Consider the following 12,465-nt stretch of genomic DNA (forward strand, 5'->3'; position numbering starts at 1 on the left):
CCTTCCTACGGCTACGGCACTAATGTGAAAAGGTTGAAGGGGTGTGAATGCTTGTGCAAGCCTCTGAGTTATCACACAGATTGCTTCTCCAGCACCCATTTATAATTGCTGATTTGCCACGTAATAAGCAGGTTTGCCGTCAAACACTTGTGCAGCAGGAGTGAACACCTGCCTTGTTCTCACCCCATTACCTCTCTTTACGCGTTACATCGTGGAATAATATATTTCGCATATCTCCGCTTTACGATCTCAGCTTGCTGTTTTGAACGTCTGTGTCAGCGTGTCGGATATTTTACCTTCCCTTCACATCCCCAACAACGCGGTCTCCCTGTTGGCCTAAATATCTTTGTTCTGCCGCTTGTATCTCTTTTTTTTTTCTTTCTCTTTTTTTGTTATAGCAGAAGTCATTTCCTCTGCGCTGTCCCCGTCTTCTCCTCATGCCCGCAGGACACTCTTTCTCATCTTGCTTTGAACTCCTTAATTTTTTTGCATAGTAGCAGTTTTTTTTACTACCATATTTATTCATTTATAACTCCTTTCAAAGGCCTTTGCATATGAGTGCACCTTTTTTCTCCCCCCGTCTCTCTTTCTCTCCCTTAGCTCTCCACACAGAGCAGGCCTTACTTATACAGTGTTGGTTTAATCCCCGTCGCCCTGTCAGAGACTATTTTCTCTGGTTTCTTTTCAAACTACAGCAGCTCTGAGCTCAGACAGCATTTTTCAGCTCTCTTGGCTTCTCAGCTCCTAGACAGTTTTCACTGTGCCAATTTTTTATTTTTTATTTTTAACCGGCGCAATGTCGTTGAAGCAGCTTGTGTTTTTTTTTTTTTTTTCAACCAACAAGGTCAAGGTGTCTTTCTCACTGCAACAGATCGTCCCTCTTCTGCTCTTTTCACACTGATGGGATTCGTCTGACAGTGGTTGATTCCTTCACCCTCTCATCTGAATAATCATTACTTAGTTAGATAGCATCTTTTATCAGGAGTCCTTGGTCCAAATGCAAAAGAAGATGATTGTCTATGGAGGCCTGAGGGAGGCTCCTCTTCATGTCCTGCATGGTCACAGCAAAATGAAGCCAGGTTGGTTATTTAATGAGGATGCGTGAAACCGTCCAACATTTGATAATGTTGGATGTTTTTTTTTTCCTCCTTTGTATTCAAAGACCCTGTTCTAAAATCAAATTAGCCTCTAATGTGGTTGTTGTTACACAGGTAGCCATGTTAATAGCAGAAGTCCTCTAAAAAGGGAAAACTCTACAATTAAGTGTCATTGTTGCTTTAATTACTATGAACTTTTTCTATAAATATAGTTGGATTCTAATGAACAGTAAAGCGTCAACCAATCAACCATCCAGATTAAAAGACGATATACGAGAATCAGTTAATGACAATAAAAAAAAAACAAAACAATATTTTTGGGAAAACTACAGAAACCCATTTTGGTTTTAGAACCATATTTAAGGTTCACATATAATTGACAGTGTTTTAAAGAAGTTGTAGAAAAGTTTAGGCCATGTTTAACTAGTCCACTACATTCCCAAAAGTTTTCACTCGTCTGCTTTCACACTGTGAAACTTGACTGGCATCCTGTTCTAAATCCTTGGAGTTTAATTTGATGTTGACTGTCTCAAGGATTCTGGGACTAGAAGCCTAAGTCTGGAGACTGTCGACCTCTGGGGAAACTTCCCACAAGGTTCAGGATTTCATTTCGGGGAATTATCTAGAAGCAGGTTTGTGAAGTCAGACACTGACATATTTTAACTTTGGGATGGAACAACCTTTGGTTGATTGACAGAATACCTTCCTATCTTTGGGTCAAGGTTATGATTTAAGGTCAGTACTCTATCCAGGCCAATCAAGTTCTTTTGCATCTAGAACTTTAGTACTCTGCTTTCTGCACTGGTTCACCATAATGATGGCACAGGAACGGACAATCCCCAAACTGGTCCCATAAAGCTGGAAGCATTGAAACTGTCCAAAATGTGCTTGCATGCTGCAATGTTCCTTTAACAGGAGCTATATTGGACCGTTCGATGACACTGTGTGCAGTGCACAGCCAATCTGTAGCAATATATCTGAGCAAATATATTTCATGACTTATTGCAAAGGTACCACTTCACCTTGCTGGAAGATGAGAATGAAGATGACAATGAACAGTTTTTTCACAATATAATCTAGAATAAGACTGCCTGACTGGGCTGCTGGGTTTTATACAATCGTGGCCATGGACAGTCCAGAAGGCTGATCCAGTTCTTTTGGTAAGATGATGTATTTTAATGCTAATGACACAGAAGTACTGAAATTACTCATTTCAGTTGGCAAACGTTTTCAAATGACATATGTTCGGTTTGAAATGATCAACTTCACACCTGATCAATTTACTATATCTTTACATTTTTCAGCTAGAGATAATTAAATACAGTCCAAATTTATTGAAAACTGTAAAATAGAACTGTAGTTTCCCACTGCTTGGCCATTTTGAAGCAGATGCTAACTAGCATCGTTGGCAACTCTTCTTGAGCCTGCTGCTGTTAATCATGTCAAGTTAGTTACTTTCTCGATCGGCCATTCAAAATGCTAGCATGCAAATTATTTCAAAATATTGGCGTCTTCTTCAACATTTTTGTAGCTGATTGTTGTTGGCCAGTCTCACCTTGATTTGCATCTTAATTGGTCGACTCTACCAAACTCAGGAAACTCTGTTCTTATGTCAAAACAACAGTTTCAAGAACAGATAGTCACGGGTGTCGAGCGTAAAGCCTCCACCTTCATCTCCAGGGCTTGTAATAATATCTTGTAATCTCTTTCACCAGACAGTGTCACATCCTGACAGCAGTTTGCCAGACACTCTTCACTGTGACAGGAAATATTTAAATAAATCTAGTTGTCATGCCCTTTAGATGTTGTTCTACACCACTACTCACCAGTGTTTGCAGTCGGCTCGTTTCCTCTTGATCAGTTCTGACTGGTGATGACCGGGTCAGACACACATTTTTTCCCCCATGTTCAATAAATACGTCAGACTCAAAATATATGTATATTTTTTTGACTTCACGCAGTAAACACGTCAATAAATTTTCCTCTTTGATTTAGCTTTTGTTTGAAGTCCTTCTAACTTATAATTATGGAGTACTTTTACTTATTTAGGTACCCAGAACAGGAACGTCTGGTTTATATACTTCACTCAACCCAGCGCAGGAATTAGAACAAACTTAGAATCCAGAGAAACTAGTTTTAGTTTTCCTAGAGAAACTACTCATTGCCTTAGATCAACATTTAGCGTTAAATTCAAGACCTAGAGAAACTCCTGTTAGTTTACCAATGTAGAACAAACTTAGAAAGTACCATCTAGTTTTATCAGAACAAGAATCCAGATAAAACCCTAACAGTTTATACTTCCTTAAACATGGGGAACCAATATGTAGTGTTATACTTTTTTCCTTTCTCTTTTCTTTTGCCCTTTCTTTTTCTCACTGTTTACGTTTTAATGATGTAAAGCCCCCCGGAGAGGCGCGGGTACTGTCCCCCACTCGTAGAAAACATGGGTAAGAGTCCCTTATGTTTAACTAAAGTCCTACGGGGTTTAGAGTCCCAGTTGACGGCGTTTCAACTAAAAACCTAGAGGTTGGAGTCCTTGTCAAACGGTGTTTTTGACGAAAGTCCCAGAGGGTTAGAGTCCCAGTTAAACAACGTTTAACTGAAGTCCTAAAAGGGGTGCGGGTTTTAATGTTTTTATCTTTTTTAATCTTTTTTTTTCCAAAATCTTTCTCTTTCTCACTGTTTATTCAATGTCGCATGCTGTTTTTATTTTAATTATGTAAAGAACTTTGAAATGCCTTGCTGCTGAAATGTGCTATACAAATAAAATTTGATTGATTGATTGTATTTATCTTTCTTAGAATTGTTAGACCGGTTTGATACTCCATTAACTAACAAGCGAAAATTATAGCAATAACCAAGATTTTGTCTTAACTCAGCTGTATGGAAAACTTCATAGGGAGAAAGTGTTTCAACTCTACTTCTGTGCTGAAAAACCCTGAAAGAGCTGACTTGCATCCATACATGTTTCATACTGTAAAGATTTTTAGGTTTTCTGCCTCTGAAATATAATATAAATATGCCGCTCAAGGCATCAGTCTGCAACAGTTTTCTTTCTAATGATGCTGCTTTTCATTTTACTTTTAATGTCCCACAGTAATATTCTAATCTAAGTAAAATGATTTCCATACAGAGCGACTGCTTTCCTGTGTTTCTGCTGTTGCAGATTTAACAAAAAGCCGAACCTGTACATTAGTGTTTCTGATCTGTCAACTGTAGTTTTGAAAATTATGTGTTAATTTTAGCTTCACGTGCTGTAAACTCAACTCCTCTGGCGATATTCGTAAATCGCATTAACATGCTGTAGCTGTGATGGAGAGTTCTGAACAGAAGTTCAAACTTCTTACTCTCTCATAATCTGTATTCTTCTCTTGTCTTCTTTACACCCCTCTGTTTTCAACCTCGCTTACCTTTTCAATCCTACAGACAAATAAGTTAGCGGCTCACGGTGTTGTCTGAGGGGATGAACCCATATCTTAAGTGATCTGTCTAACTTCTCCTGAGATTTTATTTTTTCCCCCTCCTGTCTCCTGTTTCAGATGCCAAGGAAATCGTCCTGAAAGCTCAGATTCTAGCCGGTGGGAGAGGCAAGGGTGTGTTCGACAGCGGCCTTAAAGGTGGAGTGCACTTAACTAAGGAGTAAGTGTTCCCTTATGTGTTTTTCAAAACTGAGAGTTACCGTAGGAGATAGATTCATGTTATTTTCCCCAGTGGCAGCAGCTTTCTGAAGATGCTACTTAAGCACAAAGACAGTGTCAGGATTTCTTTTGCTGCAAATATTTCTCATCCGTTATTCTGTATTTTTTTAAGCGGGGGGAAAAAGCCTCCTTTTAATTAAATGGTGAAAAAAGCAGCTTAAAGGTTAGCCGTAGCGCTTTGCACCACCAAGCGTGCTGAATGACGATGACGGCCTGAGCAGAAATCTGCATTTTCTTTCCTTCAGAAATCTAAGCTGTGACTTGAAAAAGCGTCTCTTTGCTGCCGCACCCCCTATTTTCTCCCGGCACCTGAAGAAGTGTCTCCTTTTTTACCAATTGTTGCTACCACTTACTGCGGCCTTAAAGGCAAAGAATAGGAAAAAAAAAAAGGTGATTCATGACATTTGTCGCAGGCGTGCATCAGCAGCACCTTACTTTGCAGTTTAAAATCTTCCTAAAAGTTTTTTTTTTTTTCTTAAGTGAGACACGCTGAAGATCATCGTCCCAAGACAGTGACATGGGGGCTCGGTTCGCACCGCCGCCATTTATCAAAGAATGAATGCATCCCCCCGAACACCAGCTTCATTTGTATTCTCTTACTAAACCAGAGCAGGCTTACAGAAGCAGCACTGGTTTGCTGGGAGCTTTTAGGCAGAGAGAATAAGGAGAAGCTCATTTACAACCATCTGGATCAGAGCCCTCCAGAATTAGTCACTTCTCTTAAAGGGCCGGTATTAATACATGCTTTCCATGCACACAGTGCCGTTTTGCAGCACAATTAAGCATCAACGTCACCTTAAGTTGTTATAAGAATGCTGTAGATATCAAACATAACTTTGATTTCGCAATTTGATGCCTTGAAATTGGGCCTCTGTCTCTTTAAGAACGTCAGCACAGCAATGCTCCTCTGTTATGCAGTTTATACCGTTCTTAGGAGCATTGGACTTAGTAGTTAGCATAAGCTCAACAGACTTTTTCAGATTGTTTTTTTAAAGCTATCCTTTTTTCCACTTCACAATAAGGCACCACTTTGTGTTGATTAAAAATAAAGTTTTCAAGGAGAAAATAATGTATGTAGTTGTAGCTCGTTGTAGCTGTAAATCAGAAAACGGTACTATGATGACATCACTAGCAATAAATCGACAATTCCTGTCCCCTCCTCTCCACCGCAGCGTTTGTAGTGTGAGCTTCCAGCTTGGTGATGTTCAGCAGCTGCGTCAGGTTTGAGCGTCTCCTCCAAGCAGACCCCCCGGGGGGGTGAGGTGCGAACTCATTACGCTTGGAATAGATTGTTGTTAGGAGGATTGAGCACACCCAACGTCGCGGCGATGAAGTAGCCGCGACGTGTTGCGCGGCCCTAGTTGCAAACTTGACAAACTGTGAAAACTCAAGGAGCATAAACACCTTGGCGAGGCAGCGTATGATGTAGTAATCCCCAGAGTGAGGAAGAATATGTACAATGCTATTAGGAAGTCGTAAAAAGCGGCCATTACGGTGATGGATGTTGTTTTAAGCGCCGTCTCTCCACTTTCAGCCCCGCAGTTGTTGGCGAGCTGGCTAAAAAGATGCTCGGCTTCAACCTGATTACCAAGCAGACGCCCAAAGACGGAGTGAAAGTGAAAACGGTGAGCTAAAAGAGGAAGAAAAATCCACTTTTCTCTTTCTTAATGTTTTCATTATGTTTTTTTCTTCTTTTTCTTGACCTCGTTTCTCTGAGTCCAGTAATGCTGCTCTGTGAAATGAATGTCTGGCTCCGAGTTCCCTCTCCTGCATGTAAGCAGTAGCTGTCCGCTGTTGTTTACTGCGGGTTTGTGCTGCCTGGTGTTCAGGCTTGTTGCATAAATTGAGCCAGGCCCAGTGTGAATTTAAAGTGTTTGGTAAACAACTGTTACTATGTGCCACTAACAAGCAGGAATATGATTTTTATGTATTTTTTTTCCCCGCTCGTATGCTGCATGCAGTACCTCCTCACAGCAGACGTTTCCAGGTGATGAAGCCCTCTCAGTTTCTGCTTGGTGTGTGTGTGTGTGTGTGGCTCCTGCACTCCTCTTCTTTCCCCTCATCATCCTTCTTCTTCACCACTCCTCCTCCTCCTCCTCCTCATTCCTGCTGCAGAGTTTACAGGTGGAATTCAGTTAGCCACAGCTAAAGTCACTCAAACAACTTTGAGTTCAGTTGTCTCAAAGGAACGGCAAACGATCTGTTTTTTGTTTTTTTTAATTAGTTGAGCAAGAGTAGAGTTGTCTTTTTGTCTGGACATCCACCGTATTGCTTACAGTGCAGAAAATCAGACGAGACGAGGAAAAGCCGAAGAATCTTCCTTCAAGAGCAGCAGTTTTGCTTAAAACAACACCTTTCCGATGGTTTATGTTGTTGTTATTCCTGTCTTGAACTCACACCCACCTGAAAAAAGAGGCCCAGAAGCTCTGCATCCGATTCGTCGACATGACACTGATAGATGGATGACAAGGCAGGGAGGGAGGAGAGTGTAGGTGTCGGGTGAGGAGCACCACAGGATGACACAAAATCAGACTTATCAGGGAAATGGCAATTGGAGGAGGACCGGGGGTTGAAAACATGTTTGGTTTGTGAGCAGAGACTGAAATGAAAATGAACTCCAGAGACTTGTTTCAGTGACTGGGCACGGCAGCGTTTGGACAAGGAAATGGAGGGCCAAGTCTTTTAACATGAAGGTTAGAGAGAGAGCTGTCCATTCTCATTCACACGGGTGAGAAGTGGAAGGAAACGTCCTTGTTCAAGCAGACATCGTACCAAGTAAACCCGCTGCTCCTTAACCACAGCAGAACGGATGGTGTCCCGTTTGCTTTTTCCCTCCCAAATGCCCTCTTTCCTTCTCTCAGTTTTTATCTGTTTGCTCCTTGATTTGTGCAATGTTTCCTGAAAGGTCCTTCTTATAACCCTATGTTAGCATGTGGAACCTACCTACTTACTTATGTCGTCTAGTTTGTTTTGACGGTAAACAATGAGAAAATGTCAAGGATTTCCCAGTAAAACATGGAAAAATCCAATTGTGAAGTCACTTAAAGTGGACATTCCTCTAAATAGCATCTGCATCTCGAATAAGAGTAAGAATAAATAGAACAAAAAATAAAGATTTCTTGAATATAAATGCTTAGTTCTGGTAATTATGTAATAAAACTCCTAAAATTCAACTTCTAATTATTTTATAATATTATAGAAAGGATATAAAAAAATATTTATTACAGACATGTTGGCAGACAGTCACTGACATCTTCAACAAGCCATAGAAGATCATTGCTTTCTAATCTGACTGTGACAGAGCGCCTTTTCCCATGCATATTAATAGAACATTGAGTGGAAGGAAGAAGTGTGGTGCGGAAGCATTCAGCCTGTTGGACTTGTAAGCTAAAGTTGCAGTCATACCAGTCCATGTCCACTCTTTCTTGATTGGGATTTTCTTCATAACCACATTTTAACATAGTTTGACAGAAACCTCTGTGAACAGTCACAGCTGTAGCCCATATCCTTGATATATCTGTGTGTGGTGGATCTTTTTTTCCTTCCACTGAATCTTCATGAATATGCTCAGGTGCAGCACTCTGAACAACCAGCTTCTGTAGCGCTGACCTTTTGTGGCTTATTCTCACAACTTACAAGGATCTAAGAAAACAAATAAAGTTACATTTTTTACCAAGCTATTGAAATAAAATAACACCTCAAAGACATTCTGATATATTGAGAAGCCGGTGTAGAGGATAAAAACATGACGCCACACTGCTCTGTCTGCCTCTTCATGTTTTCCTCTTCATGTCCAGGTGATGGTCGCCGAGGCTCTGGACATAAGCAGAGAGACGTATTTTGCCATCCTAATGGACCGGGCCTGTAATGGTCCAGTAATGGTGGGAAGCCCCCAGGGAGGGATGGACATCGAGGAGGTGGCCGCCACCACCCCAGAGCTCATCTTTAAGGTACGTCACTTCTGGTTTGAAATAGTGAGATATTGACAGGAAGTCTTTTTTTTTTTTTTTTTGCAGAATCAGAAGTAGTTTGGAGTTTTACAAAAGCATCCACTGACGCTTAGCAAGTTTGTTCCTTTGGGAAAACTAGTGAGTGTTTAGCGTTTTATTTCGATTTGAAGTTGGGTCAAGTTACCAAGCTAAAATTTAAGGAGGGATTTTGTTTCTCATCCAGTTGATTCTTGTGTCTCTGCAGCAGCATGTTGGGCCTCAATTTAAACAAACGGAGACACATTAAAAGGCTGCTTATGCTTTCTATTGCTTCTCATTAATCTTCAATGGGAGCTGCTTGGCGAGTCCCTGCCTCTGTTAGCAGATGGACAACTTTAAGCACCACATATGCCGTCATCTTGTCACATATACTCATGCAGCTTCCAAGGTCAGAGGTCAGCGCATTGTAAAGCTTCGGCTCTACATCTCTGATGGAGTGTTTTCAGACAAAGATTATTTTTGGTATAAAAGTTTTTTATTATTATTATTTTTTTTTTAAATTATTATTATTATTATTTTTCTAAAGAGATTAAAAATGTTTCATGAGCTTGGCATGAGATTAAGCTGTTTTCGCCATGTGTGTGGTTTTTTTTGTCTTGGCGGACATATTTAAACTAAATTAAGCTGGATGATGAGCATCAGGTTACAGCCTTGTGTAATTTATTTTTCTTTTTAGAGTTGGCTTCAGGTCCAAACATTTGCTATGTGAAGCCAGGTGTTTCATGTGCTTTTTTCTTTTTTTTTTGGTAATAAGCTTTGGACGAACATGTTGTTGGATTTTAAAGCTTCGCTCCATTCAAAGCTTTTCTGTCCTACTTTAACTCTACTTTAATGGCCTGATTATAGAAGTGCCTGATTATAGAAGTGCCAGGATGACAGCAAACCTTCAGTAACTCTTGGTTGTGCTCAAAATTACCATTTGACAGTCAAGTAAAAGATCTTTGATCACCATTTTTCTCTGGCTGTATTTTTCAGATGTGCCTCTTTATGGCTTCAGAACCCTCCGGTTTGTGCTTTTGGTTTTGTACATCATATCTAAATCTTTACTGAACGTGAAGGCTGGATTGTTCTTTAGCCTCCAGCTTTCCTTTCAGTCTGTTTTTAAGTATCCAATGTTAAACTCGAGCTGCAATGAGGAGCCTGTCTTAATTATGTATAATAACTTTGGCGGAGCACACGTGGGGGACTAAGTCCAAGTTGTAGAAGCATTACAAAGATCTCTGATTGCACGGTGACGTGCCAAGGCTTTTAGAGGGTCTGGACAAAAAATGAACTGAACTTTTCTGTTAATTTCACTCTTCTGTTTGAAACTAGTTAACAAGGCTCTCCAAAAATCAGATTTCTCTGGGGGGGATTTCACATATTTGTGTGTGCGTACGACTGAAAAAGGACTGAAGTGAATTTAAAAACTGTACCTTTCCACTGTATTCCTACATGCAAAGTAAATGGCTTTGTTTAGTATAAAGTAACAAATAAGCAAATGAAGAAAAACATATTCATGAAAATGAAAAAATAAAAACAAGTTTAGATTTTCTGAAGTATGGTTCTGTTGAGAGGTTGTAACCACGAGAAGTTGAAGACATCTAAAAATCCACCTTTCAATGGTATTTATTTTTTTAAGGTTTTATTGGCTCTAGTGGCCTTTCAATTTTGATGTCATTTTTTTCCAAAGATCACCCCCCCAATAATTTAATCAACAAAAAATCATTAACAAAATTCATCTGGACCACTTTACATCTGGCATATCTGGTTACATTATAGCATTTCTGCAGAGTTAAATCAACACTATGCCAAGTCTATATTGTCCTTATCAGAATTGGTGTTAATTTAACTCTTGTCAGAGTTATTTCAACAAGAAATTAAGTCACTTTAACACTTGAAAAAGTTAGAACTACTCAAACTATAACTCTGTAAGAGTTAAATTAACACCAGTTCTGATAAGGACCATATAGACTCGACATGGTGTTGATTTAACTCTGCAGAATTTGTTGTCAGTATAAAAATTAAGTTGTGCGCTAAAAGTCTTGAGGAGACAACACAGTAGGACAACTTTGGGTTTGCCTGGTGGTCCTTCCGTCTACACCCCACCTTTTCACTCTTTGTTTAATTTCAATTTTCTTAAAAGTCAACAAAACAATTCAATTACGTCTTGTCAATCTACGTTTTGTTGTTTTAAAAAGGTCATGATTGGATGCACTCTCCCTTATTGATGGCCCAGGTTGGATGTTCTGCTCCTTCCTTTCCCTCTCCTGTTCTTGACCTCTGTCCTCCATTTGTTACCGTCTTAATGATCCTCTGCTCAGATGTTTCTGTCTTGGTTCTCTCTACCCCTCATTAACTTTCCCTGGGCCGTCTCTGGGAGCAGACATCCAGTACCTCTTCATTTGATTTTAACACCACATCTACAAGTTACACAAGCAAACGCTTTCCATAATGCAGACCGCAAACATTAGGCTGATCACACAGCAGTGTAGGATGTCTGGATATGCTTTAGCAATAGGGATGCCTGGTTTTCCAGGGAGTTTCCACTTCACAAGGATTATCTAGAGAACTCTAACAATGGTGGAACTGGAGAATATGTGAGTAGGACTGGACAAATATGGGTTTTTACTGACAAAATAAGAGTTACGCCAAACCTTTTCAATGATGATCTCAATGGAACGATGACCGTAAGCGAGACTCGATTGGTCGCTGCAGCTTCCAGTTTGTGTGATGGGAGAAATTAAATTCTTAAAATTGATGTTGGAAGCAAAATGACAGCTTTACAAATCGGGGGAATCACATCTTTATAAGTTTATAAGCAATGTTTAGCTAGTTTTCATCTGGAAAACAGTTAAGCATCGAATTGTCAATGAGTCAAAACAGATAAAATGCCGCTTTCTAACCCACATGTCAACGTTCTGGTTTTATAAAAGTGAAGACTGACTGACCATCCTCTCAGCTGAACCAGGAAACATCTCTGATATCTGCCATGCAGAGAAACAGGACAGACATAAGCTCCCTCTCTAAATATACTATAGGATGGCTCTGTTTTTGTTTTGGTGCTTTTTTCCCCCTCTTCCTCTCTCCCTTTCTTCAGTTGTTTCATGTCTCCTTCTTATGCTGTGCTTTTCCTCCAGGAAGTCATAGATATATATAAAGGCGTGCAAGACGACCAGGCGCTTCGCATGGCAGCTAATTTGGGTTTCAAAGGACCTCTGCAAAGACAGGTAATGAGCCCACCGAAGGCTTTAAAGCTACAATGTCAAGAGGCGGCAGAAAGATTTTGCAATTCATTTGTGCATACAGACGCGACGGGTTTGCATTTGCAAACACGCCGTACTTCTTCTGTTATTAGTTTCCCACGGGCAACATGTTGAAGGGTCATTACGACGGACTCACCTGCCAGGTGTTGGATGGTTGTAGCTGGCAGTGAGTCATGACACTGAGTAAGATTTGACGTCGCTGGTGACAGAACCAGCCACACAGTGATATCGGGATCAGTGCATTTTGGGATGTTGCGGTTTAGCTGGAAATCCTCCCTCTGTAACATCTGGTCTGTGAAACAAGAGGGTTTGTTTTCTTTTCAACCTTAACTTTTAAAATTCGCCTTTGACCTTCATCGGCCCATTAAATGAGGGAAGACGAGCCCAGGCCTCGCAGTCCAAATGAGAACAAATTGATTTGAAACACTCTGTCTTT

The 12,465-nt window shown here is 40.3% G+C and overlaps 1 protein-coding gene across 1 annotated transcript in view; it reads left to right on the forward strand.

The window, feature by feature from the left end:
- Positions 1-12,465, forward strand: part of suclg2 (succinate-CoA ligase GDP-forming subunit beta) — an 89,909-nt gene that overhangs the window by 23,718 nt on the left and 53,726 nt on the right. Inside the window, exons 3-6 of the mRNA XM_008409649.2 lie at positions 4,637-4,736; positions 6,330-6,420; positions 8,593-8,745; positions 11,904-11,993. Of these exons, the coding sequence (XP_008407871.1) occupies positions 4,637-4,736; positions 6,330-6,420; positions 8,593-8,745; positions 11,904-11,993 (434 nt within the window). The remainder of the gene's footprint in view (positions 1-4,636; positions 4,737-6,329; positions 6,421-8,592; positions 8,746-11,903; positions 11,994-12,465) is intronic.

The sequence above is a fragment of the Poecilia reticulata genome, linkage group LG5, assembly GCF_000633615.1.
Source record: "Poecilia reticulata strain Guanapo linkage group LG5, Guppy_female_1.0+MT, whole genome shotgun sequence".
Classification (NCBI taxonomy): domain Eukaryota; kingdom Metazoa; phylum Chordata; class Actinopteri; order Cyprinodontiformes; family Poeciliidae; genus Poecilia; species Poecilia reticulata.